Source organism: Candoia aspera, chromosome 2 (genome assembly GCF_035149785.1).
Source record: "Candoia aspera isolate rCanAsp1 chromosome 2, rCanAsp1.hap2, whole genome shotgun sequence".
NCBI lineage: Eukaryota > Metazoa > Chordata > Lepidosauria > Squamata > Boidae > Candoia > Candoia aspera.
In genome coordinates this window covers 44533738-44557689 of record NC_086154.1, presented here as the reverse complement: position 1 = coordinate 44557689, position 23952 = coordinate 44533738, and the positions used below count along the sequence as shown (strand labels likewise).

Here is a 23952-nt window from a genome sequence, read left to right as displayed (position 1 = left end):
CTGAAAATGAATATCCTAGAAGTATTTTGCTGGAAGGCTTAGTGTTGTTGTTTATTCATTTAGTCGCTTCCGACTCTTCGTGACTTCATGGACCAGCCCACGCCAGAGCTTCCTGTCGGTTGTCAACACCCCCAGCTCCCCTAGGGACGAGTCCGTCACCTCTAGAATATCATCCATCCACCTTGCCCTTGGTCGGCCCCTCTTCCTTTTGCCCTCCACTCTCCCTAGCATCAGCATCTTCTCCAGGGTGTCCTGTCTTCTCATTATGTGGCCAAAGCATTTCAGTTTTGCCTTTAATATCATTCCCTCAAGTGAGCAGTCTGGCTTTATTTCCTGGAGGATGGACTGGTTTGACCTTCTTGCAGTCCAAGGCACTCTCAGAATTTTCCTCCAACACCCCAGTTCCAAAGCATCGATCTTCCTTCGCTCAGCCTTCCTTATGGTCCAGCTCTCGCAGCCAAATGTTACTACTGGGAACACCATTGCTTTAACTATGCGGACCTTTGTTGTCAGTGTGATGTCTCTGCTCTTAACTATTTTATTGAGATTTATCATTGCTCTTCTCTCAAGGATTAAGGGTCTTCTGATTTCCTGACTGCAGTCAGCATCTGCAGTAATCTTCGCACCTAGAAATACAAAGTCTTTCACTGCTTCTACATTTTCTCCCTCTATTTGCCAGTTATCAATCAAGCTGGTTGCCATAATCTTGGTTTTTTTGAGGTTTAGCTGCAAGCCAGCTTTTGCACGTCCTTCTTTCACCTTCATCATAAGGCTCCTCAGTTCCTCTTCACTTTCAGCCATCAAAGTGGTATCATCTGCATATCTGAGATTGTTAATGTTTCTTCCAGAGATTTTAACTCCAGCCTTGGATTCCTCAAGCCCAGCATGTCGCATGATGTGTTCTGCGTACAAGTTGAATAGGTAGGGTGAGAGTATACAGCCCTGCCGTACTCCTTGCCCAATCTTAAACCAGTCCGTTGTTCCGTGGTCTGTTCTTACTGTTGCTACTTGGTCGTTATACAGATTCTTCAGGAGGCATACAAGATGACTTGGTATCCCCATATCACTAAGGACTTGCCACAATTTGTTATGGTCCACACAGTCAAAGGCTTTAGAATAGTCAATAAAACAGAAATAGATGTTTTTCTGAAACTCCCTGGCTTTTTCCATTATCCAGTGGATATTGGCAATTTGGTCCCTAGTTCCTCTGCCTTTTCTAAACCCAGCTTGTACATCTGGCAATTCTCACTCCATGAGTTGCTGAAGTCTACCTTGCAGGATCTTGAGCATTACCTTACTGGCATGTGAAATGAGTGCCACTGTTCGATAGCTTGAACATTCTTTAGTGTTTCCCTTTTTTGGTATGGGGATATAAGTTGATTTTTTCCAATCTGATGGCCATTCTTGTGTTTTCCAAATTTGCTGGCATATAGCATGCATTACCTTGACAGCATCATCTTGCAAGATTTTGAACAGTTCAGCTGGGATGCCGTCGTCTCCTGCTGCCTTGTTATTAGCAATGCTTCTTAAGGCCCATTCAACCTCACTCTTCAGGATGTCTGGCTCCAGCTCACTGACCACATCGTCAAAGCTATCCCCGATATTGTTATCCTTCCTATACAGGTCTTCTGTATATTCTTGTCACCTTTTCTTGATCTCTTCTTCTGTTAGGTCCTTGCCATCTTTGTTTTTGATCATACCCATTTTTGCCTGGAATTTACCTCCAATGTTTCTAATTTTCTGGAAGAGGTCTCTTGTCCTTTCTATTCTATTGTCTTCTTCCACTTCCGCGCATTGCTTGTTTAAAAATAATTCCTTATCTCTTCTGGCTAACCTCTGGAATTTTGCCTTTAATTGGGCATATCTCCCCCTATCGCTGTTGCCTTTTGCTTTCCTTCTTTCTTGGGCTACTTCTAGTGTCTCAGCAGACAGCCATTTTGCCTTCTTGGTTTTCTCTTTCTTTGGGATGTATTTTGTTGCCGCCTCCTGAACAATGTTGCGAACTTCTGTCCATAGTTGTTCCGGGACCCTATCTACTAAGTCCAGTCCCTTAAATCTATTCTTCACCTCCACTGCATATTCCTTAGGGATATTAATGAGCTCATGTCTAGCTGATCTGTGGGTCTTCCCTAATCTCTTTAGTCTGATCCTAAATTGTGCAAGAAGTTTGTAATCTGAACTACAGTCAGCTCCAGGTCTTGTTTTTACCGACTGTATAGATGTCCGCCACCTTTGGCTGCAAAGGATGTAGTCAATCTGATTTCGGTGTTGCCCATCTGGTGAAGTCCATGTATAAAGCCGTCTCTTAGGTTGTTGGAAGAGAGTGTTTGTTATGCAGAGTGAGTTGTCTTGGCAAAACTCTATCAGCCTATGTCCTGCTTCATTTTGTTCTCCCAGGCCATGCTTACCTGTAATTCGAGGTGTCATTTGACTGCCCACCTTAGCATTCCAGTCTCCTGTGATGAGAACAACGTCTCTTTTAGGCGTATTGTCCAGTAGGTGCTGCAGATCCTCATAGAACTGCTCTACTTCAGCTTCTTCAGCATCTGTGGTTGGGGTGTATATTTGGATCACTGTGATGTTAGATGGCTTGCCCTGAATTCGAATTGAGATCATTCTATCATTTTTTGGGTTGTATCCAAGCACTGCTTTAGCCACTTGACTATTAATTATGAAGGCTACTCCATTTCTTCTGTGGTCCTCTTGTACACAGTAGTAGATCTGGTGGTCCTTTGATTTGAAGTGGCCCATTCCAGTCCATTTCAGTTCACTGACGCCCAAAATGTCGATCTTTAATCTTGACATCTCACCAATAACCACATCCAATTTGCCCTGGCTCATAGATCTTACATTCCAGGTTCCAATGGCGTGTTGATCCTTAGAACATCAGATTCGCCGTTCACCACCAGCACCGTCGGCCGCTAGCCGTCCTTTCGGCTTTGAGCTAGCTGCGTCATCACGTCTGGGGCTAGTTGAACTCATCCTCTGTTCCTCCCCAGTAGCGTTTTGACCATCTTCCGACCTGGGGGTCTCATCTTCCGATGGTATACCGACATATCTCTGGTTGTACTGATCCATTTAGTTTTCACGGCAAGAATACTGGGGTGGGTTGCCATTACCTTCCCCAGGAAGGCTTAGTACTACCACTGAAAAAGCATAGTGCAGCTATTCCATTTCTTTTTCTTTGATAGGTATATGTGTGTGTAAAGAAGCCAATGAAAAGAAGCACGTGAGAAAGTTGCAAATGGAAGATAGTGTCTGGATTCCCAGTAAAATTCCATTAATGAGCTATGATGATTATATGATAAAAGCTTCTTCCTGAAGCACCTTCCAATAAAGCTTTTTTTGAGAAGAGGTTAGAAACCTGTTCAATTTTTATTTGGCTCATAAGATTCTGACAGGGGTGAGACTAGAAGGTCTTTAGCTTGTATCCTTCTGCTGGTGTCACAGTCCCCTCAAAAGTAAAACCAAGGACAGCTATGGGCTGTGGCTTAGCAGAATGATTTCTTATGGATTAAAAAGAAGGAGGATGGCATTGGTAGATCTTAACCAATGTAAGTGACATTATCAGCACCAGATTCTGTATAACGGCTGTGCATTACTTTGGATCAGAGAAAAAAGGTGCATTATCTGTTGGAAACTTTTAAAATCAAATACATCTTTCCCTAATAGTTGGTGCAGCTGTGAAGGACAGCCACACAGTCCTGGGAATGCAGCTGCTTTAAGGAATTGCTTAAGGAATTGCTTACAAGTGCTTAGTGAGTGTGCTCAGAAGCACCTTTTCCATTCAAATCCAAAGCACTGTAGGGCCTTCTGGGGTAGCATTGATGAAACAAATGAGAAGTCTGGCAGTCAAAAAATGAATTTTTATTTCCCTATGTCTTTACAGGCGGAGGAACACACAACCTATATGTGCAAACCTGCAGGAAGCCATTCTGACGTGCTACAATGAAAATAAGCAGCAAGTGCTAAACTGCTCAGAGCTAGTCAAGGAGTATCAGCGTTGTGTTAGGCTAGCCCAAAAGGTATCTGTAATTTTCATTTCTGCTTTATATCAAGGAAATTCCCTGGTTACTGCTGTATCTTGTGAAGGGATAGGCCAGTCAGAAGACCCTGCTTCTCTGCAGATTCTCCTACTCCTTCAGGCACTGATTGAGGGTCAGTTCACATACTGTGAAAACCAGCTACATTCATGTATGAAGGAAACTAAAACTGATAGTAACAAGCTTATTTTATTAATCATTCAGACAGCACATGCAATCTTTCAAATTCTTACCTTGTCGGTCTATTCTAACAGAATATTGAAGTTCAGCACAACTAGAGGGCAAAAGGTTGGAGAAGCTAAGGGACTTACTAAACTTATTGGTAAGGTTTACATTCAGTCTTGAATTTGGACCAGGAGCTAAAATCAGTTCTAAATTTTCATTTTGTAAGTTCTGCTTTGATGGATTTACATACTTTCCCATATTAAAGATCCCTCTTGTCACTGGTTTCTGTATGAATGTCTAAATTCTTCACTTGTCCTTCATCCTCCAGATGTACAGCTTCCCAATTTTTTCACTAGGATCTAGCATTGGTTTCCAGGATTTATGAAGGATTTGAAATATTCTGTGAAATTTCCTGTGTGCAAAAGAAGCATCACATTACATTTTATTGTAAACCGCCCAGAGTCCCCCATTGGGGGAGATGGGTGGTGACATAAATTTAATAATAAATAAATAAATCACTGTATTTAGTATGGGATACTCTGCTGACCAAGCAATTCTTCTGCATCTGTCATGGATCAGGGGGCTACAGATTTACAAATGAGGGACATGTACTTGCAGGCAAGGCTTCGCGGCTAAGGTGATTTCATTGGGGATGCATTTTCATGTGAAAAGGGGAGGGTAGATTAAGAGAGCCCTTTTCATTTCTATTAATATTGTGAAGAAGAAGCCCTGTGTCTGATTTAAGTATAACATGAAACAAACTGCCATCCAGCTCCCAGAAGAAGCTTTGTCAGAAGGAGATGGGAAAATTGTCAAAATATATTAGCTCAAATGTTGTTGCAAGTCCTGGTGGATTTTTCCTTTCCTGTTTACCAGGAAGATCTTTATATGTCTGCAAACCAGCAAGGTTAAAGCTACCAGGGAAAGGACTTTTCTCTGATACCTTTTGAGATCTCCAACTTGCAAAATGTGTGATCCCCCCATCCCACCCCCAGTCCTGCATTGAAATATGGCCGGTCCTGAATCACTGCCGCACAATTCTTTTCTCCAAGCAGCTCTCTATAGAACCTGCCTTGTCCCTTGCCAGACTCCTATATATGCAAGTCTTTCCTCTTGCCTCCTGTAAATCAGGCTTGTATGGGGTGGGAAGAAGCAGGGGGAAAGTATATTTTTAGCAAATACATTTACTAATACATCTTTATAGCACACAGCACAGAAGGAATGTGATTACCAAAGAAGACAGATTGCATTAAACTTACACATATTTGCAGACTGCTGCTCCAATCCACATGAGAAAGAGGCTGGGAAGCTGCCAGCCAAAGCTTCAACCTGACATTATTATAGAGTAAATTGAAAGCTGAGCGACTGGTAACAGCAGAGGGCACTGAAAGATCCTATTAACTTGAAGTATATATTTTTTTTACCTAACTCTTTAAGTAGGCTAGTTCACAAGGACTTCTGTGTACAATAAACCCTGGTGGAAGTTTTTCCACAGAATTAGTGGAAGGATATTATATTAATGGCTATTTTGCATTGATTTGCTATAGGGGACACCAAAATGGCAGGAGAACCTGCTTGTTCTCTTTCTCTTTCATTACAACCTCTACTGAGCAGGGAACCGTGGAATGAGATAGGGTGCAGTGGAAAAGCCTCAAAAGACCATGAGATTCAGAATTAGATAGGAAATACAAATATACAATAAATAACTTTTGTGGCAGGTTTCCTGAACCATTGTTTTTGAAAATATGCTTGAGTAAGAGCAGCAAATTCTGCCAAGAAGATGGAGAGAAGAGGGGTAGAGGAAAAGTAGGGACAAGGCTCCTGTTCAGGGCCAAGCTCCAAATACAGCTTTATCGATTGTTTCTGTAAGTTTGTGGCTCTCTGTAAGAAAGCGATTTAATTGCTCTCATCAGGAAGACAAATCTTCCTTTGTTTTTACTCAATTGAGATGGAGCTCAGAAATCCTCGGAGCATGTGAGTCGCATCTCTATTTAATGGTATTAGATACTGTTGTTTGAATATGATATCAATGGTAAAAAATAAAAATAACTACATGTTTGTATGAAAGACAGTGTATAAGCAAGCAACCTTAGATAATGATTCCTGGTTTAAGTGGCCTTGCCAAAGGAAGCTAAGCACTACCGGAGAAATCCAGATGGAAAGTTGATGCTCTCTCTGGCCAGAGAAAGGGGTGGCTAGCATTTTGTGTGTGTGCGCGCGCTTATATTTAGGCCTGTATGAATACTATCTTCTAGGCCAGAGGTGTTTCTAATATTCCATAAAATACATTATTTGCAAGCCAAGAACAAAGGTTATAGCTTCATTCACATAGGGAGTTTTTTGGCAGCAATACAGCAAGTGATTTGTTAGTGCCTTGTTCTAGGATTTTATTTTATTTTATTTTTACTTCCCGGTTCAGTTAACAGCTCTGGGATTTGATGTTTTCCCATATGAGCAGGGAACAGGTCTGATCCTGCTCAGCATTTCAAGATCAGCTAACTTTAGCTAGATGTTCCCATCTAGGTTGGTTAACTGGATAAAAGAATAAGCTAAACAGACATAATGTAGGTCAGGAGATGAGATGTGTATGATTCTGTTTGATTACTCTACACTCATGGAGATGTGTGAATTAGGTACATATTGGGCTCATCTTGTACATTTGTTTTGAGAAAAAGAATGTAAGTTACTTTGCTGTTTTCTGTGGGATTTTTATGTTATGGGGAGGTAGTTTCACATCTCTGCAGAATTTCAGACAAGAGCTCAAAAATTGCTGCTTTTAGGTCTAAATAAAAGCTGGGATAATAGTGCAGCTGTAGGAGGGGTTGAGTCTATTGTGGCTTTTTTGAATTATCTGTAGTTTATTGACTGCAAGATTTATCAGGAGTGTACCACAGTTTGTAGGCAATTAGGACAGAAACTTGATGCTGCAATCTTTCCTCAGTATTTTCTCTCCTGCTGATTGCAAGTGGGGGGTGGGGTATCAGAATTTTATTTAATTTGTTTCTTGGATACCAGAAAAGGAATTATTTGTATCTAAGGTAAATAACAAAGCATCTCTAATTTTTCTGCACCTAGTGAAGACTCATAGTATTGTGGAGCTGGAAGGCACTGCAAGGATTATTGAGTCCAGTCTGCAATGTGGAGTAAAGCCAAATAAACGGTCTTCAAGAGGTGCCTGTCCAGCCTCTTCTTAAAATCCTGCAAATATGGAAAACCCACAACTTTCATGGGTAGACTGTTCCTCTGATATTAACTGTCAGGATGTTTTTTCTAATACTTAGTCAAAACCTAGGTAGCTGCAATGTATACCTAATATTTCCAGTCCTCGTTTTTGTGGCAATGGAAAATGGTTCCTAACCATCTTTTCCGTAGTACTCTTTGACTTACTTGAAAATCCAATTTCATATCTCCTCAATGTTCTTTTCTTGTGATGCAGTATCTTAAGTTTCTTCAGCTTGTCCTTGCAGGGCATGTCCTCATCCCTGTATCATCTTTGTCTCCACCCTCTGAACTTATTTGAACCTGTGAATATCATTCTGGAAATATATGTAGGATCATACACAGTATTCTTGTCTCACCACTGCAGAATAGAAGGGAATAATGACTATGTTTTATCTATGTCTTTGCTTCAGTGCTGTTCCTGATGCAGCCCAGAACTGGGCCAATCCTTATAGCAGCTGGCTTACACTGATGGTTCACATTCAGCTTGTTGTCAATGACCACACTCAGGTCCTTCTCCAATGTGGTGCTTCCAGGCCAATTCTTATCTTGCATCTGCCATATAGCTTTCCTCCCTAAATGTAATACCTTATTTCTCCCCCTTTTAAAGGACATCTTGTTCCTCTCAGCCCAATCTTCCAACCTGTCGAGATTAGATTGCAGTCCCATTCTATTACCCAGGTGGTGGTCAGATTTCCCAGTTTTGTGTCATCTGCAAATTTGATCAGCATCCTATCAGTCTCTTTATCCAAATCATTAATGACAATATTGATTAATACCACCCCAGGGCAGATCCTTGTGGGACTCCACTGGTTAGTGCTCCGCAGCTCAGTTTAAAGCCATGAATACTGCCTCTTTGAATGTAGTTAGCCAGCCCTTTGTGGAATCACCTTATTGTAGTGCCATCCAACCTTTAACAGCTTGCAGTGAGAATGTCATGCGTAACCTTCTATTCAACCACATTAGCTCCTTCAGATGTCTCCTACTTTTCTTCCTAGACTGCACTGTCCTTAACTCCCTTTTCAAGAAGTCTCAGCTGGCTACAACATCTTTGACTTTAAGGTTTTCTTTCCATGGCATCTTCCATGCCATTTCTCTTAATAAAATCAGTCTTTTAAAAATCCATGAGTGGAGTATATAGAATCTTGGGCTTAGAAGGGAGGTCTTCTAGTCCAATGCCCTGCCTACAGCAGGAATCCTCATATCATCCCAGACAAGCGGCTATCCAACCTTTGCTTGAAAGCCTTGAGGTATGGAACCTTGTTGACTCCAGAAGGCAGGCTGTCATGTTGCTAAAGAGCTCTCTGTGTCAGAAAATTCCTCCTTATGTAGAGTTTGGATCTCCCTCTGTAAAGCTGCTATCCACTGGTTGCTGTCTTACCCTCAGAAGTTTTAGAGAATAAATCCACATTCTCTTCCCTGTGACAGTCCTTCAGATATCTGAAGACTGCTATCACCTCCCTTCAGACTTCTCTTCTTTAAGCTATTTCAAAACATTTAGTTAATTAGTGGTCATCCTTTTTTTCACCTTAAGTTCCTCTCTTGTCTTAAATGGAACAGGGTTTTTATCTATGTTTATATTGCTAAATAACTTGTTTATTAAATTATCCTGTTTAAAAACAAATTCCCTAATAGTGAACATATGAAGAATACCAACATACAATATTTGCAGATAACCATATGAGTATCTGTTTGCTGCATTTGGAGTGGTCAGTTGACCATGGTCAAAAACTACTCTTGGATGATTTCCAGTCAACAGAGGAGTACTGAAAACTGTTTAGTGCTGAACAGCAATAGAATATGTTGGCCTAACCATGGATAGGGACTATTACTCAGCTTTTACGTATAGAGAGAGATCAGACAAACAGCAAGCAAAGAAGATTGGAATCTGTTTCCACAAGTCAGGGTTTTTTTTTCTCTTTCACTTACATATACCTGAAATAATGCAAATATATGGCTGCCTTTACATTATTTTCCAGAGTTTTTTCAGAATTTTCAGTTTTCCCTGGTTGCCACCTAAGGCTCCTGGAAATATCCCCTGCCAGCCTTACTTTGCTTTAGGCAAGAAGCCCACGAAAGTGCAACTACTACAGAGATAATGTTCCATCTAGTTCTGATTTTCTTTTAGCTTTTGTCCTTCACTATCTCTTTTCTCTTAAAAATTGAATGCATACCAAACTAGTTTTTTTGTCCTTAAAGGAATAAAAACCACTTTCCTCCTCTATATTATTAGACACTGCTAACTTGGAGTTGCAATTTGTAATGCTACCTTGCAATTACTAACATGTATTTTGTTCGGTGGCATATGGCTCCAAAATATCCTCTTATTGTTATAGAAATGATAAAGAGTTCTGAGAAATATTCCCTGCCTCCAAACCTTGGAAATGCAGGAAGAGTCAATAGGCATATAACTTAACTTCATTTGCAGCCACTTTTCTTTTCTTTGCATTTCATCTTGTCTTGACGACAATACCTATAGCTAATTTATTGCATGCAAATTTATATACATGTGCACTAAAAAGGTAGATAATTTCTAAATAATAATAATACAGTTTAATAAAGACTCTTGAGGTTCTGCTTTAAAAATCACAAATTCTGTAACCAGAGCTTAACTCTGCTGTTCTGTTGAACTGTGCAAATTGTTCAGACTTTAATGGATTTTGATAAAAAATTGCATACTTGCATAATTTCCACAGCTGCATTTTGTGCAAATTTGTGACATTCAGATGAGGAAGGAAAGCGTACAGTACATACTGAACTAGCAGACTATTCTTTTCAGGGTAACCAATGTTATACAGAGTGCAGAAACAAAGTAAAAAATAGATAAATAAAAAGCATAAGGTAAGATAAAAAATAGGAAATATAGCTAAAACTAATTAATACCAACACCATTTACTGTAACTATACCTTTTGCCTGACTTCTGCCTTGTCCATACCTTGCATCATACATAGCTTCTGCTCTTTAAACTTTTCACATCTTTCTTTTTGATCTCCTTAGCTGCATCCAACAAGAACTTTTCCCTTTCTCTCCTCTCTTTCACTCTTCCTTCATGTATTAATTTTGCAGTTTGATCCTCCTTCATTCTCTCTACATGACCAAACCTCCCAAACTTTGTCATACTGCTCATTCACTTTCATATTCAGTCCACATTAATTGTGCACCAGTTGATTCTTGACTGTTATCTCTTTTTATTTTACCACACACACTTCTTAAATAATTCATTCCCATTACATTCAACTTCCACCTTTCACTCTCTTCAGTTTTATCCTAAATAATTTCATTACTTTTATTTTTAATTCCATTCACTCTTCTGGAGGCCTGTTGTTTGTCCTTTTTCAGCCACACTCTGTCACAATTACTCTGCAGTTTTTCTTCCTCCTTTAACAAGTCTTTGCTATTTGACTACATTCTTCACAACCATTTTATATTCTAAATAGCAATCTTCCATGCTTGTCACCATATGGACCCTTAGAAACTTATCTTCATCACCCATCATGTCAAGCCCTTGTTGGAAAAGCCAGGAAACAAATAAAACATGGATTTCAGGAAAGTATTTTTAATGGTAGTTTAGGTTAAAAACAGAATCTTTAGAACTGTAAGAATAAGTTTCCAGCCAGAGTTATAGTGAGTTAAGTAAGATGGAGTCTGTTTGAAATGCTTTCTTCTCACCGTCTCTCACACATCAGGACTTTAGTCAATCAAGGCTTTCACATAACACTTTTAGTAAGACAGAGAAGATATAAACTAACTTATCAGCTTTAATAATCTCATGCCATCTACAGTTTTTCCTGCCAAAGTTAAATATAGTACCTGTCTTATACAGTACCAGTATAGGTTAAATGATGGCTTGCCACATGGTTCTATGCTGGCCCCACTACTCTTTAATGTTTATACATCAGATTTACCAGGCACTGTTGCAAAAAAGTTTATATACGCTGATGATCTTGCATTGATTAAATGATCTTATGATTTCAACGCCTCTGAAAAAGTCCTTGAAAATGACTTAAAGGAATTGGATAAGTTTTTTGAAATTAGAAGGCTAAAACCCAACATCAATAAAACTGATGTTGCTTGTTTTCATTTGAACCACAGACAAGCCAACTATGTACCAAAAGTGGAATTTAGGAATCAGCCGCTGAAGTTCAGTCATAACCCAAAGTATTCAGGAGTGACTCTCGATCGGTCTTTAACTTATAGGGAACACCTAAGAAAAACCACGGATAGGATAAAAACTAGGAACAATATTCTACACAAACTTTCTGGCACCATACAGGACTGCAATATTCAGCTGCCGAATATACCAAAGCAAGAGCTGATGTCCTAAGAACTGTGGCGTCAGCTCTTGCTTTGGTATATTCGGCAGCTGAATATTATAGTCCTGTATGGTTAAACAGTGCTCATATAAAAGCAGTGGACACCCAGCTTAACCACACTATGGGGCTAATATCAGGAACCATTAAATCGACACCTTCCAAATGGCTATTGGTACTATCCAACATACCACCCCCACATCTTAGAAGACAACTTGCCTTAAAAAGGGAGTGGCAGAAAGGTAAGGCAAATCGATTATTACCTATACATGAGGATTGCCATGACCAAATATTTAGCCTCAAATCTCAGAACCCACCGTGGAAACTTGGACAGCAATTAGTCAGAGAAGACTTCGACATTGAGACAGCATGGTGCCAGGAGTGGGCAACTTCTAACCCAGATCTATTTAATTTAGTGTCTGATCCAGCACAACGCCCTTATGGCTTTGATCTCCCAAGGAAAAACTGAACTGTGCCTAATGATGGCAGGTGCCGAAATTGGAAACATAAATGGGGGTTGGCTGATAATCCTAACTGTGACTGTGGGAACGTCCTGCAAACTTTACATCACATTGTGATGGAATGTCCCCTCAGAAGGTTTCCTGGCTCCCTGCAAGAACTACATCATCTCGAGGGTGCTGCTGTCCAATGGCTAAACGGCCTAGATATCCGGCCATAGGCTTAGTTACTTTAGTAACTGCTCATACACAACTTAATTTATTCATAATTTTATTCATCATTTGTATTGCCTGTTTTTAAAATAATTTATTGTCCCAATGTCCTATATTTTATACACTTTTATATATTGTTTTTGTGATTTTTATGCAACAATACTGCATTCTGCTATGTCATGTGAAATAAATAAATAAGTACCAGTCAGTTTGACTATTACAATATTACAAGTGCAGAACATCTGCACATTCTTTCTTTATCAGAAAAACAGATAGCCACCTTCCCAATGCATCAATGGGTAGTTAGCAAGAGGATCAAGAAATCTCTGCCCTAACAAATCTAGAGATAAATTGAAAGCTAAAGTAAACATATTCAATTGCCAACATTTCTGTAACATAATTTCCTTTTCCTTTTCAATAAGACAATTCTGGGAATCATGTTTGTTTCTGTAGGATCAGCTAACAGCCAGTGGCTTGACACTGAAATCAAGAAATTCTTGTCTCAGCAGTCACAGGGATTGTGTCAGTCAATATTATACTCTGGGAATTATTAGGGGATCTAATTTAGATTACTCAGAAGACTAGTCCTGGATATTAAGAACTTATTCCATAAAGTTTTATCGTTTTTTTTACTCTGCAATTACAGTTTTTTTCAAATAGTAATATGGCTAAAGAAACAGGAGCTTTTGAAGAGCTGATTAATATATCTCAACAAATTCTCAGTTATGATTCTGTGACAACCTCATTGTCACAACTTATCTGTAAGTGCTCCTTGTTTGGAACTATCGGATAAGAAAAAGCATGCTAACCTTATCTAATGTGTGTGTGTGTGTGTGTCTGTTTTATGTTTACTGTGTAAATATTCTGTAGTTCACTAGATCTTCTCGGTGCCAGTTTATAGAGCAAATTTTATTTGATATATAGACCCTAACTCTTATGGTTTTCCTTGCATCAAAGCAGATTTCACAGAGAAAATATATTGAACCTGAAGCATCCCAAAGTGCCATTTCCTTCAATGTTTAGAGGAAGTTGTTTAGAGCAATGCTTACCCAAAGTTCAGTTTCTTTGAGGGAAGTCATTGGAAAATGATGGCATTTCTGTGATCAGATTTATTTACACTTGTATACAGGCTGACCATAAATGGGGAGAGGGTTTTCACATATTCCTATTCCTTGCATAATGTCTTCACAGATTCTTTAAAGAGGATATGCAGACTCCCTTCCTGACTCCTCTGGACCTGGAACCAAGTAGAACAGTGGTAGGACTTGTTGCCTATGCACAATCTTTGTAAAGAGCCTGAGCAACATTATGGACAGCTGTTCTGTCATTTTGGGTTATACTTCTGTATGCTCCATGGTCTTATTTTGGACTCCCTTTGAATTTTTGTAAGTGATACTGCTTCAGATTTAGGATCAGCTTTCGAACACCTTGTATACTGATATTGCAGCTTAACCTTTGTCGAGGTCTTTAGACTGATTAATGATTTGGACAGGACCTTGTTTCACCCAGCTATCTGACTTTTGAATTAACTCCTGAGCATCTCCTAGTGAAACAGCTTTACAGCCTAGACTCTGTCTCCTTTCAGTTAATTCCTGTTTCATGTACTCACACTCTACATATGCATATTTGTACAAAATAAGTCTTGGGGGAAAGAAAACAGGTAATCATGCCCCATTACCAGCATTTCAGCTTCCTTTTGGGGCCGTGTAAGCAGAATTGCAGCCAACAGCTGTCATTCTGTCAAGGATTGAGGCATTTTGACCAAATTAACTACTCATGTTAAGCTATAGAAATACTTAGCAATTAAGGAGTGTTGCTCCGAATATGCCCACTGGCTCTCCTTGAACAGGCATATCTAGAAACTATGGGTCTATGGTTTATTTAGTGCATTGTGCAATCCAGGGATGCTGAATTGTTCCTTTCAAGTCCCTGTATTGCATAATACCCTAAACTAACCACATATTTGTTAGCTGCACTCTCTTGTGTGAAGAATTAGCACAGCTGAACTGAAACTATACATTAGTACATTTTTAATTCATTACTAAGCCACTTAAGTGTCTTGTGCAAGCTGGCAATTACCTCAGGATATCTACTTTGACACTCAGTTTACAAAAGAGTCAAGACTTAAGGTCAAGAATTCACAGGAAGGGATCCTGTAGGGTCATCTTTACCAACCTCCATTCTCCAACTCCCAACATTGCAAATAGTTATTTCTTTTTCTTAGCCCTGAATGATGTAAATCTCTTAAAATATCTGAAAGCCTTGACAAGACTGGAAGTATGAGGGGTGAAGACTGGCATATCTTACTATGTTGGCTGAGTTGTGTTAAGGGTCAGAATAGGAAACTGCCTTATTCCAGATAAGATGATTTGCACATCTGGCCTAGTTTTAACTACTTTTAACTGGCAGCAGCTATCTGAAATATCAGGTAGAAAGTTTATTTACAGAATAGGTTTATTTGGAGAGCATTAAAAATTAAGCAAAATAATTTACATTGAAATTGGTTTGTGTCACTAAGATAGTTTTTGTTTAAAGCATCAGGTACCTACATATAGAGCAGGCCTTATCATTCCCATGTATGTAATGCAACATTATTATTCCAATTAAGTGCCCAGTTAACTTTCCCTGAATTCTAGGTTGGCTTTGTTGTACTGATTCTTTCTTCCACTCTACACTTGGACAGTTGCTCTGGTAATAACATTATTGAAGGAGTTTATAACTCCATAAATACCCCCTCTCGCAAGGGAATGAGTAAAGAGGCCACAAGCAGCTGTGTTTCTTTAGTCATAAATACTAAGGAAAGCATTACTGGATTAATTGTACCAGGCATTCTCCTGGTACAATTTTTATTTGCAGAGGTCAAGCTAATCCTCATTGTGCTTCTAATTGTAAAGGATGAAGAGCGGAAGATGGATCCCTGTTTAATTCCCTAAAGCAGAGATTCCTGGTTCCTGAACATCCTTGAGCTTTTTGTATGCTCTGACATTCATTGACAGATAAACTGAAAATATGGTGCTGCCTGAAAGGACATAAACTGCCATTTTAATATATGAGGCATGTCCAATAGTAAAATACTGGCCTGCTTAAAATGGAAATGGTTGCTGCATTCATCCAGCAGTTGTGAAGCTGGAGGCATAAGTTCTTCATTGTCTTTTCTGTTGCTGAATACCAGAGACCTGGTGTTTCTGTAGCTATATTATAAACTAATACATGGGCCACAAATGTGGAGCACAGTCGCATCACTGTTTCATGCTGAACTTTGCAAAGACCTCAGTAACAACTTCTGGAATGTTGCTGTTTCTAGGCCCCACTGTTGTCTTTATTCTGTGCAGTACCATCCTGTTGGGTGATATAGCACAGACGCCATGCCTGGTAGCAGAAATCTTGGTAATCATAGAGGCAGGAGGCATCACATAAGGCTTCAGATGAGCTTTAAAATTTACTTGATCATATTCACCCTGAGGTTCCACACACACAAACGTGGTCACATGCCCTCAATTCTTTGTTAAACCATGAAGAGAATTGAGTTCTGGCAGTCCAGAGGGGATGGTCATGGTTATAAAACAAAATCTTATGAAGAGGAGTATACTTTGCCTGGGAGAAAACAGAGAGAGGAAAGGATATTACTCTTCAAATCCATGTAAAGCTGTCCCTTTTTTCTCCTAGGGATCTGGATCAACAAGTTTAAATTACAAAATGATTAGTTTTGTTTGAATTTTAGGAGCAACTTTTCTTTTTCTGTTGAATATATTCTAACTCTGCTTTCCAACCCCACTGAGATGGGGTTGAACTAGATGGCCTATATCCTTCAGTGTTCATCTGAGGTTATTTAGCCCTTCATTAGACTAAGAAAGCAAGAGAATTTCCCCTGAGATCACTAAAGGATGTGCGTGATGTGTGTTTATGTGTGTAGAAATATTTGAGCCCATAGCAAGACTATGAATTGGCCCTCAAATAGATGCGAACTACAGCAGCTCCTGAAACACTGGCGTCTTGTATTAGACAATCTCTTTGAGTAACTCAGAAGCTCTGTGTTGGACTAGCTGAAGTTTCTGAATAATTTTGAAATGCAGCCCTACATACAGTGTACTGTAATAATAGAACTCACTAGTTTTCAGAGGGTGAATAACTGACACTTGACTAACCCTGTCCTGATAAGGTGACAGCTGATATATCAGCCCAAACTGATAAAAGGTGCTCCTTGCTCTTAGCCACTAAGGCCACCTGAGCCTTCCATGACAATGATGGATTCAAAGCATCTCCAAACCATGCACCAGATTCTTCAAGACAGACTGAACAAATGAGCCAGCCACTCCACAAACAGCAGACCCAACTTGTCTGAACTGAATTTCAGTTATTCATCTTCGTTCAGTCCATTACTCTGCTTAAGCAACAGTTCCTCTGCCTCACCTGGATTAACTGAAAAAGATGTAAAACTGTCACCTGCATATTTTTCATCTGTTAAGAATTCTCTTCAAAATTATTTTTCGAAATACTTTTTCTTTTTTATACTTTTAAATGGTTATGCTTTCCAAGTTGATAGGTTAGTTTTTGCTAAGGGATGTGTAGGAGAAACTTCCCCTTACAGTTCTTTAGTAGTGAGGATCAGACACACCGTTTCATTGAAGTGCAAAATGTTATTTTTGATACCAAAGGCCGCCCAAGCAAAAACTTAAAAGCAGGGTGGGGATACAACTTCTCTGTATATGTTATGCAAATTAGAATATACATAATTGATTAGTTATTTGGCTTAATGAGGTAAAGATAGTGAAATAATGGGGTGGTTCTACAAAGTCAGCGGGCCCTTGAGTTAGGCTGTACTCTTTGAATAAAGACACTTTCAGTATCTTACTTTCTCTAGGTGATATCTCCCAGCAGCCTTGTTTCCAGGCTATTCTTGTCTCCAAGTTCCCTAGTCAACATTCTTGTCTTAAATGTTTCTTTAGCTCTGACAGTATATTTCACTGGAAAAGTGAATGAGGGGAGAGGGTAGCTTATTTGTTTTGACCAAAACTATGTTTTCTACTTCAAGTGTATAAGGAGACTTCAAGAATTTTGGCTATTGATTCATTGAGTCTGTCAGGCCCTGCCTGCTACCCAGTAAAAACACAGACGCTAGTGTAGGCTTAGGTTCTGGTTTTATTTGAGTAACAGTATGCGTGCCCTTTAAGAAAAGCTGAGAGTGAGTCGAGTGCGCCGGAACGGGATTTAAATAGCCCGCGCCGGTCAGCGCTCCACCCCTTCTTACTTCGGGTGCGCCCCAAGCCCCGTCGGTTCCGTTGCCGGTAGGTGAGGGGTCGTGGAGCCCCTCCTGTGCTCCGGGCGTTTCCTTGATTGCTTCCCTGGCCGGTGATGGTTCATTGCTGGGCGATCAGGTTCGTAATCTCTTTGACAGCTCGGGCGCGCCTCGTGGTCTGGTCTTGTCAATTACCTTCTTTGCAACATTGTATCTCTCTCCCCCGTGCCTCTGGCTAGAGTTGATACTTTGTTGCCAGCACCTGTTGCTCTCTTTTGTTACCTAGTTGCCTTTTCCCTTAATCTGCCCGGTATCCATTTCCCTGCATTGTCATGCGAGCCATTGCGATGTCACAAGCATCGCAACGGTGATCATGACAGAGTCCCTCCGGTGGGAGGAGATGGGCAGTGACAAATTAGATAGATAGATAGATAGATAGATAGATAGATAGATAGATAGATAGATAGATAGATAGATGCTAATCTATGTTCATGTTGTTGTTTATGAAGTTACTGGCTATTTTAAAATTTGCCCATTCAGAAAATACTTCTATCGAACACAATAAACTATTAATTTATACTCTTCTGGGCTGTTATAGAACAATCGCACCAATGCCTGATAGTGAGTTGGTTGTGATTTCTCTTGACATTACCAATTCTTACCTACCTCATCTGAGAGGCACTTCGCAAGCCACCTTTCTCTATGTTCCATACATTTTACCTTGCTTTATTTCAAAGATAACACTTTAACATATTTGTTCTTAGTCTGTTGTGCCATTATCTTGGTAGTATGCTCTTAGAGACACAGGCATCAGAATTTGCATGGATTAGCCATTTCTCATCTCTGCTATGGCATCCTCCACCATTTTATGGGGTGGTTTGAGTACCCGAGATAATTACTATATAGGAAGTATTTCCTAACAGTTTTGTGTTGTTAGCCTTAGCTGTCTGGACTGCCTTAAATATCATTTTATTAATTAATGTTAAAATTCTTCCAATATTCCTGTTAAAAATTGAAGTATGTAATAGATTTCTAAAGGCTGATGTGTACAACTTTTAGCTGGCTCTATTGCTTTTTTGTGACCTTTCCTAGGGCACCTATATTGAAGTCTGAATATCTTTAAAGAGTTTTTTAGGATAACTCAAAGGGCTTTAATGGATGTAAAGTGTTCTTGGAATTTATCTATGACTTCGCCCACATGCTAAGATTTGAACTGATTATCTTTCATAATAAAAAAATAAATAAACTTGTAATGCAAAGCTTTTAGTAACCATAATATGCATTGATTCCTTTGTAGTGGTATTGTTCTCCCACTATGACAATGTATTTTAGAATGCAAAAGAATCAAAACAAGTAGTATCTTAGGACTCTATGTAAAGATATTTATATCTATAGACTAAGTGGAAGAAGATAGTGTGCAAATGTCCAGGGTTTGATGGCTCTCTAAATAAAGCTGGAAAATGACTAAAAACATATTTTTTTCTTTTTTGTAATAAAATGTTATGTTCATTTTTGTTACTCTTTTGCCAGCTAATCTTTATAACATTAAAATTACATTCTACTCGTCTGGCTGTGTTTATCCATTTCCTTGTGTCCAAGGAAGTAGATAATTTATTTCACCAAGCAATAATCAGCTGGGACACATACCTTAGAAGATGGGAAAACCCTGATCAAACCAGAAAATTTGAAATTTGTTTTTAGATATTTAGTATTTCTAAGTCCATTTTTAAGCTCATTTGCCTTCTCAAATGATTTGCAAAGCCCTGGTATATTTTTTTCTGATTGGAGAAACATCCTGTGCTACCAGATATCTCAGTACTCTCCAAAACACCAATCTGCTTTGGATATTCCTGCCACTCTTTTCATTAAAGGAACCCAACTGCAGCATTTCTTAAAGCCTGAACTCAGTTCTGATAGGTGGTGGTTCATAATTAGAACTTAAAATGTAGTTGCTGGAATTTCATCTTCTTTTGTCCCCTTCAAGGCAAAGCTTAGCTTAAATCCTGACCTGGTTGAAGGACTGACTCTCTGGAAAAATGTTATTTCCCTCCTCTCTGTTGCCACTCAGTAATTATCTATTGTGACACTTCTAGCCAGATGTTCAAGCTGAGCCCACCATTCAGGTCTCCAAGGGCATTCTAGCACTGTTAAGAATAAGTGATTTCTAGCCAGATTTTTTCCAGTGAATTAATAGGATTCAGATGCGAATATCCCTACCAGCCTGCTGAGCCTTCAGTTTGCCTTTCCAGGGATTTAAATGTTCTCCATGGAATAAAATGTAAGCAAACTGAACAAAATTTAAAAATGGGAAGATGTTAACTGCCTCTGACATGCTGTGCCTCCTTAATTCAAAATAGCCTAATTGGTGTGTGTTTTAATTTAATTCCATTCATGTTGTTCCCTACCCATAAAAGTAGCTTCTTCATTTTATTTTCTCTTGTTTTAAAGCTTGAAATGATAACAGAGAACCATGAAGCTGTCCTAATAGAAATGTTTTTCTTCCACATGTACTGTAGGATGCATAGCTTTAATATCTTATATCCCATACCTTCCAAAAACATGCACCACTTTTTTAATAAGAATTTTATTAAGTTTCAAGCAAGATAAAAGCTACAGAAAAACAAAAAACTGCAAAGAAAAAAAGAAAAAACTAAAAAAGTGTGGAAACGCGAGAGAATTTTTTTTTTTTAAAGATTACAAAAAGAGGTGACTTCCGACTTTAAACAGCAAGGATATACAACAATTTTCCATAATCAATCCCTTACTCCATATTAAACCAAAATCACATTATTTTTATAAATCATTCCATTGGCACATTATTAAAAATACAGTTGCTCCCTCCTCTTGTATTAAAAGAATGTGTGTGTGTATATGTATGTATACATACACATACACACACACACACACACACACACAGACAAACCTTCTAAGCAACTTCCTCCCCAAATATAACATTTATTTAATTATTTCCTTCCTACTACTATTTTATACATTCTTGTCTACTATAATAAAGATCAAACTAAAACACATAAATTGTCTGCCATTATACTTGATAATACAACAATTGTAATAATCACATTAAACCCAAAACCAGACATTATTTTTATTATACCTTAATAATCTTAATCCAAATCATTGAAGATAAATGAAGTCAGCCAAACCCTAAAAGCAATCCAGATATTCTTCAACCCTTATCCCACTTCAAAATAAACCAGAGCATTTACATATCCCCACAATGCGCATGGAGCTTTCTTCTTAAAAAAATCAAACAGCCCAACTGCCCCCCTCAAAAACTCCAACTTCTCTTCAGGGGACCTCCCATTCATAATAACCTCTTCTTTTTCTTTTCGATGTATTGATAACAGATATCTATAAAAACTAATATTAGGGTTTTTTTTTAGTTTTAAAGGATTTAACAAGTAGTTCTAGTATCTCAGGTGTCTCAGGTGTCTCAGAAGCTGAAAATACTGCTGGTCCAAACAATGTTGTTAACAAATGCTGTAACTGAAAATTTTGCCACTGGGTTACATCTGATAGATGATATTTATCTCTTAACACAGAGTATGTTAAAATTCATCTTAATCATCTGTCAGTTGGTCCAAAGTCAATATCCCTGCTTCCATACAATTTTTCCATATCACCATCTTTTTCCCAATTTTTAAAGTTGAGGTTTCCCATAAAGTCAATTTAGCATGGGAAAAAGGGAACTAGAAACCTCTTCAAGAATCTATGTCAGGGTTTGTGCTGATCTGTGCAATACTCCAAGTTGCCCCCCACCCATTTAAACTCAAGTTCTTAATATACACTTTGGGGGGGGGGGGCGGACAGCACAATCCTGTTGATTTTATTTTCCTACGTAAGATTAGTTCTGTGTAAATATGCATGGACAACCTTTGACTAATTTCATACATCCTTAAGACCAACAGGGTGTCCCCCTTTTCCCCCTTCTTTTCACTAGCACTAGGATCACTAGTGAATAGATCAAGAAATTAGAATGTTAGGAATTAAATCTACTACACAAGAACATGCATTGAAATTATTTACTGATGATATTGTACTTACTAGTACTCAGCCTAGAGACTCTTTAACATTATTGATGGAATATACACTATATAACAATACGTTTGGTGTCAGGTTACCAAATTAATAAAAAGAAAACTCAAGTGTTGACATGGAATTTGACAGGCTGAAAAGCAATATACATATCAAACAACATACTTTAATATTTCTGCTGAGAAGGTCAAATATTTAGGAGTATTTTTTTTTAATAATAGCAAAGATTTATTTAGGAACAATTACTTAACAGCCTGAAAAAGCATATTAACAGACATTTCTGGATAGAAAAAATTAGATCTGTCTTGGTCAGGTAAAATTGGAGCTGTCAAAATGAATACCCTACCAAGATTAAACTTTCAAATGATTCCAGTATTTATTAAGAAAAAGATACTAAATATTTGGCACAGACAAGTAATGAAATATATGTAGTCCAATAAAAAGCCAAATATCAAATTCAAAAACTTGCAGGATTCAAGAGAATGAGTTAGTCTGATGGCTCCAAATTTCATCATGTTAGCTGTTTAACATGGATTTCAGAACGGATTACGTTTCCCTGTGATGCTTTTACTTCCATAGAAGAGGTAGGTCTTCTAGAACGGTTGCACAGATTCGTTTGAGGTGACACACACAGAAATAAACAACCTATAAGGAATCATGAATTACTAAGTAACCTACTGAGTGTTTGGGATAAATACAGGAAAAAGAATAAATATGGACTTTTCTTTATGATTTTTACCAAGATGAAGGCACCAAGAAATTTGCTCAGTGGAGAGATAATTATTTGTTTAGATTGCAAAACTGTATTGATCACAGGACAAAGATAAAATCTCTTGAGCATCTTAATACACAGTGCTCTACTACATTTAATTGGTTTCAGTATTTTCAAATAAGCTCTGCAGCAACAAAAGGATTAAAGAAACTAGGGAGAATATTGAGAAGGTTGACCAAAATTGAAAATCTTATAACACATAATACTGAACATTTGTTAGGCATGATTTATAAATTATTTGTGAAGTATAACTCAGAATCTGAACAAATCAAAGACTGGATCAAAGACCAATTAAATGAATGCAGAATATGAATATAATTATAGAGATGCAGTATTGGCAATTTCAGTTGAAAAAGAATATCAAATGTACTTTAAACATTATGCTTAGAAATTGTATGAGGTGTTATACTGTTAGTATATTATTTCAGTCTTAATTGCTAAAATGAATAATTATTTTTCTAAAAAACGTTGGAAATGTAAACAGCAGGTTAGATCCTTCTTTCATATGTGGTGGTAATTCTGTAAAGCCCAACAATATTGGAAAATTATTCTCTGTAGACTGGAACAAATTTTGAAAGTTGCAATTCCATTGCAACCTGAGATATTTTGATTAAACTTTCTAAACTATATATCCCTTCAAAAAGTAACAGAATTGGCATTGTATATGTTACCAGCTGCAAAGATTTTATATGTCTTTTTTTTGGTGATGACCTTTAATTCCCTCTTTGGAAGAATGGCTAACTAAATTGTGGGAATATGCCTTGACATCTAGAATAAGTTTGTATTTAAAAAAATTGATGCAGAATTTAATTTTAATGGGAAACAATTCTTGGATATAATTTTATACAAGGAATTGTACCATATCTAAAATTTGGATTCTATAATCCATATTTTAACGATGTATAATTTATAGTGTTGTTGGAATGCATTATTCACTACCTGTAGGTTTCCTTCAGTGATTTGAACAATGTTAACCAAACATATTAAGCTTAAAGCTTAACTGGGACGCATGGATTTTGATTAGAAAATGGATATATAATATCTCATAAAACTAAATGCTTCTAATGATATATTGGAATACATTAGTTTTATGATATTTCAGTTTTGCTGCGTATCCACCCATATTTCTATATCTCTACCCACTTTTCTCACTTGTACTACCTATTCTTTCAAAATACATCATATGTTCATGAATACCTGCAGCAGGAGCAAACTGAGGATGAAAAAAAGGAGGAAAAGGGTTATCAGAAGAATGAACTGCTAGATAAAAAGAAGAAAAGGAAGTGCCGGAAAGAGAAAGTATAAATGGTCTTACACACTTTTATCCTCAGTCCACATTAATCCCCACATACATTTCTCTTGTAGGAATTCGGCCCTCATCAAGATTTCTTACCACTAATGTAGGGAGAAAATGTAGATGATTTTACATGTCAGTGCAAGAATGTGACACACATCTCTTGCTGGGGTCATAAAGTTAAGCAT

The 23952-nt window shown here is 38.2% G+C and overlaps 1 protein-coding gene across 3 annotated transcripts in view; it reads left to right on the top strand.

The window, feature by feature from the left end:
• CHCHD6 (coiled-coil-helix-coiled-coil-helix domain containing 6) overlaps positions 1-23952 on the top strand; it is a 251274-nt gene that overhangs the window by 185322 nt on the left and 42000 nt on the right. The window contains exons 7-8 of one of the 3 annotated variants that reach the window (XM_063291700.1): positions 3890-4025; positions 13601-13890. The exons of 1 other annotated variant lie outside the window; for it this stretch is intronic. In XM_063291700.1, coding sequence (XP_063147770.1) covers positions 3890-4025; positions 13601-13609 — 145 coding nt within the window. In that variant the 3' untranslated portion in view covers positions 13610-13890. Of the gene's footprint in view, positions 1-3889; positions 4026-13600; positions 13891-23952 lie in introns of those variants that run through there. One more of the 3 variants, XM_063291699.1, reaches the window with a different exon arrangement.